The sequence below is a fragment of the Montipora foliosa genome, chromosome 7 (assembly GCF_036669935.1).
Source record: "Montipora foliosa isolate CH-2021 chromosome 7, ASM3666993v2, whole genome shotgun sequence".
Lineage (NCBI taxonomy): Eukaryota > Metazoa > Cnidaria > Anthozoa > Scleractinia > Acroporidae > Montipora > Montipora foliosa.
The window spans coordinates 437,424-442,423 of record NC_090875.1 but is presented as its reverse complement, the minus strand read 5'-3'; the positions used below and the strand labels follow the sequence as shown (position 1 = coordinate 442,423).

The 5,000-nt window shown below is 40.2% G+C and overlaps 2 protein-coding genes across 2 annotated transcripts in view; both read left to right on the top strand.

The window, feature by feature from the left end:
* The window catches only part of LOC138011220 (caldesmon-like), a 16,694-nt gene that overhangs the window by 7,374 nt on the left and 4,320 nt on the right, over positions 1 to 5,000 (top strand). The window contains exons 6-8 of the mRNA XM_068858177.1: positions 1,676 to 1,742; positions 2,096 to 2,338; positions 4,939 to 5,000. The exon at positions 4,939 to 5,000 is cut by the window's right edge and continues 55 nt beyond it. Of these exons, the coding sequence (XP_068714278.1) occupies positions 1,676 to 1,742; positions 2,096 to 2,338; positions 4,939 to 5,000 (372 nt within the window). The remainder of the gene's footprint in view (positions 1 to 1,675; positions 1,743 to 2,095; positions 2,339 to 4,938) is intronic.
* On the top strand, positions 141 to 825 carry LOC138011057 (uncharacterized; the record flags this gene model as incomplete). The annotated part of the gene is made up of 2 exons (XM_068858063.1): positions 141 to 235; positions 600 to 825. Coding segments are annotated over 2 exons (321 nt in total), but the record flags the coding sequence as incomplete, so codon positions are not given.

The following is a 5,000-nucleotide window of genomic DNA, read 5'->3' as shown; positions in this document are numbered from 1 at the left end:
GCTCTTCCAGAGCCACGATACTTGGAGCAGACTTACTCTCCAGGGAGAGGCTCTTCCAGAGCCACGATACTTGGAGCAGACTTACTCTCCAGGGACGAGGCTCTTCAAGAGCCACGATACTTGGAGCGGACTGACTCTCCAGGGACGAGGCTCCTCAAGAGCCACGATACTTGGAGCAGACTTACTCTCTTTATCTCTCTAGGGACGAGGCTCTTCAAGAGCCACGATACTTGGAGTAGACTGACACTACTGAATCTCTCCTAGGACGAGGCTCGTCAAGAGCCACGATACTTGGAGCTGACTGACTTTCCAGGGACGAGGTTCTTCCAGAGCCACGATACTTGGAGCAGACTTACTCTCCAGGGACGAGGCTCGTCAAGGGCCACGATACTTGGAGCACACTGACTGTCCAAGGACGAGGTTCTTCCAGAGCCACGATACTTGGAGCAGACTTACTCTCCAGGGAGAGGCTCTTCCAGAGCCACGATACTTGGAGCAGACTTACTTTCCAGGGACGAGGCTCTTCAAGAGCCACGATACTAGGAGCAGACTGACTCTCCAGGGACGAGGCTCCTCAAGAGCCACGATACTTGGAGCAGACTGACTGTCCAAGGACGAGGCTCTTCCAGAGCCACGATACTTGGAGCAGACTTACTCTCCAGGGACGAGGCTCTACCAGAGCCGCGATACTTGGAGCAGACTTACTCTCTTTATCTCTCTAGGGATGAGGCTCTTCAAGAGCCACGATACTTGGAGGAGACTGACACTACTGAATCTCTACTGGGACGAGGCTCGTCAAGAGCCACGCTACTTGGAGCTGACTGACTCTCCAGGGACGAGGCTCTTCAAGAGCCACGATACTTGGAGCAGACTGACTCTCCATGGACGAGGCTCCTCAAGAGCCACGACACTTGGAGCAGACTGACTGTCTAAGGACGAGGCTCCTCCAGAGCCACGATACTTGGAGCAGACTTACTCTCCAGGGACGAGGCTCTTCAAGAGCCACGATACTTGGAGCAGACTGACTCTCCAGGGACGAGGCTCCTCAAGAGCCACGACACTTGGAGCAGACTGACTGTCCAAGGGCGAGGCTCTTCAGAGCCACGATACTTGGAGCAGACTGACTCTCCAGGGACGAGGCTCTTCCAGAGCCACGATACTTGGAGCAAACTGACTCTCCAGGGACGAGGCTCTTCCAGAGCCACGATACTTACTCTCTTTATCTCTCTAGGGACGAGACAAAACCAGGCGAAACCAGCAATTAATAACAAGACAAGACACAGAACTTTTTGGTTTCAGAAAAAGGAACATTTGGACAATGAATACCATAGAGTAAAAAGAAACTTGAAAAAATTGTTTTATACATAGGGATACAGGCATATTGTGTGTGGAATATTTTTAGTCGTTTTCCACAAGTGTAGCTGTCACATGGCTGGTACTTGCCTATAACACTAACATTAACTCTAAAATTAACAATAACATTAATATGCAAGTCAAAGCCATTGACATCTACAAAGTTTTTAAAATATGGAAGGCAAGTGTACTGCTCAAAGGACTCATGTGTAACTTGCCTTAAATGATGGATACAACAGCTTGTCTGAGTTTCCATTATCCAAAGCAAGTTACACAAGCGTTCTTTGAGCAGCACACTTCCCCTCCCTATATTTACTTGCAGGTTTCCTTCAGGGGAAATATACATGTACCTCAAGCCGAAGAAGAAAAGTTGTCTGACACATTTGTTGGTAAGAAAATGTGAGTTATTATGCTGATATTGATGTTAAAATTGTAATGATTCCATTTAGTGACAGGCCGGTGGTAAATTACTTTTGTTGGCTTAATGGTGAGCACATACTACAAAGGAGAAGCTTACTGGACGAAGGATACCATATCAGCTTGTCATGGCAGTATAATCCAGGCTGTTAACAGAAATGCGAATAAGCAAAATTTTCTACTTTCACCAAGAGTGAAAGTGTGAAGCTACATGTGAAACCACAGATCTTTTTACATTAGATGGATTTCAACAAGTTTGTTATGAACAGATAACACACAAATTACTGTATGTAGGGTACAAATAAAGTTGTTGTTGCTGTTGTAGATGAAACACAAAGGGAAAAGCCCAGGAAAAAAAGGAAAGTAAAAGAAAGAACACCAGAAAGAAGAAAGGAAAAACATGCCAGCGGAGAGACCAAACGCGAAAAAGGAAAAGCCTCTAAAAAAGCCATGAAAATATCTAAAACAGTGAAAAAACCTGAGAACCAAGAGGACGATTGCACACAAGAAAATAAAGAAGCACAAGATAATGAAGATGCCCAAGAACAAGTTGAAGATGAAACAGAAGGTAAAGGAGATGACAAAAACAGCAGGCAGAGAGAAGAAATGTCAGGAAAAGGAAGAAGGATAAGAGAACAGGTTCCCAAAGAAAAAATCCAAAAAAGAGACATGAAAAAGAGTTAAGAAAATTAATGTTCATATCTGATCTACATGTAAATATTGTTTTGTCTGGCATCTATCACAGTTTGTTTTCACATTTATTGACCCTGTTCATTGTTAATTTTTCCTCTCATATGAAGTTTGGGAATTACAGTTACTTAATTGCTTCAAGTAACCAATGCGTATACTTGTAAAATACCGTCCAGTAAACACAATTCCTTGGTCAATTTTCCTTCAGTTTGTTAAGAAAGTAAAAGTTGTATTATGCTTTTTTCTCCTCTCAAAAAACTATTGCATATGCTAAGTTGATTTTTAGAAATACCATGTACAGTTTTCAGAAAGTCAAATTTAGATGATTTTAAATAACCAAGTTGGCTGACTTTGAATTAATTTTAATAAATAAAACTCATCATAGATTTAGAATTTAAATTTCAATTTATTTTGCATGTATTTTGAAGTGGTCAGTTTTTGAGATGAACACCTTTAGGAGAAGGACCCATTTTCAATTAGAAATACAGTATAGAACAAATTAATGTGTTTGCCATTCAAATGTCAAGGGTTAAAAAGACGCATTCAGCATTTATAGAATGAAAGTTTTAGAAAAATCTGAGTCACAGTTCAGACTAGGAAGGGTTGAAATAAATAAAAACATTGACTGACAAATAAGTTTTGTATTAGTTATGATAACTGTATGTGTGATGGAACAAACAGCTGGTGGGGATGGTGGGGAAAAGCAGAACTTTCAAAGCGGAAGTCATGTAGCCCCTACTTTAGAAAATTTGGTAACCCATCGATCTCAAAACTTTTAGTCGCCATGTGACTGTCCGTCCCCTAAGTCCCATACCTTGAAAAATAAGCTAGTAGCACCATTACCGTAGGTATATCAGTGAAACCTCATGCTGTACGACGAGGGTGATAAAGTGGGGGGGGGGGGGGGGTCAAGATCACATTTCACGGAAAGTAAATTAGTCGTTTCAAAATTCTGGGGGAGATGAAATTGGCATTTCACGCAATATTGTTAATTACTGTCAAAAATAGTACAAGACACATAAAGAATCATGGTTCACAACGATTTAAAGACTTCTTTCTCATTTCACAAAGAATTATTGAGGAAAATCACAGCTCCTAATGAAATCACGATTCAGGAGAAAGAACAACCCATTTCGTAATTCACAGGAAAAAAATTTGGCCATTCACTGAACCAGGGGAAAAAATCGTCTTTTCAGTTATGGTTAATTATGGTAATCAGGAGCTCTGTTTTTAGGCTTGGTAAGGAACTTCCAGCTCATTAAGAAAATTTTGACAAGGTTGATTGTTAACGTGTAGGAATTGGGCAAAGGCAATTGGAAAAAGATGAAAAAATTACAAAATTAAATTTTAAAAGGGAATATAAAAAAAAGCCGGGCAGATAAAACAAAAGCACACTTGCAAGAGCGTTTTTTTTCTTTTCATCTCTGAATTTTACCAATACGTATTAATACTGTATCTAATTAGCCAGGTATTCCGTGGGCAAAACAATCGTTAAAAATAAACTTACTTGTGAAAATGCCGTTTCACAGCCGCTGTATGGAAGTTGCACGCTCCGGGTGATGGGCTCCTGGTCGGTCGGACGACGCTAAATAGAGAAAAAAGGGATGGCCATATCTATAGCTAAAATGCTCTGAAAAGAGTCAAATTTGCAATTGATTCTCAAACAACTTAACGTTTAGGGCTTAGTTTAGTTTTGAGAATCAAATTTGACACTTTTCAGAGCATTTCAGTTAGCTTTATGTACAACTTTTTAGCAGTGCCACGCCTACTGCCACGCCTACTGCAATGTGCAAAGTGCCAATGAAATGAAATTTTTGTCCCCCGGCTTTTTAATTCCAGAAAACTAAAATCTATGCTGCACTGATTCATAATTTTCGAATTTAATCATTTTGAAATATTAGCAACTGGTCGATCAGACATACATTGCAAAATTAAAGAGTCTCTGTTGATCCGTGATCTTAAGCCAGCCTTAAATGAAAACGTTGGCAGGGAGAAACTTTATCTCTATTATTAGGATATTCTTGTCGTTTTATGTCAACCAATTTCGTTAGTTCCCAGTCCGTACAGTTTTATTTTTGAATTTGAATTTATCTGTAACTGAATAATAATCACTTCTGATGATGTATGTTGTAACAGACGAAACGTTAAGTTTATAAAAGTTATGCATTTCAAGCAAATGTTTGTAACCGCTGTTTGCGTTTTATTCCTATTATGACTCTTTTATAGCAGATGCAAATAAAAATAAAGGAAGTGAATTAAATTCTGAAAATTCTCGTTAAACTTCCAGGGTTGAAATGTGACTTTCGGCGCGCAAAGTAATTGATTTCCGAAGCCTGGAACTAGTGACGTCATAAGGTGTGTAAACTTCGAGTCAGCGTATTTCCTACTCACAGAGCTGTCTTTTTGGCGGTTTTATTCACTGGAAAAAGTGCTCAGATGATGGATTATCTAGTAATACATCATTTTCGTGTGATGTAGAGTCGCTGCAGTTAGCGTTAGAAGGGGAGCGCTCTTTTAAATTGGATCGTTCAGCACTATCG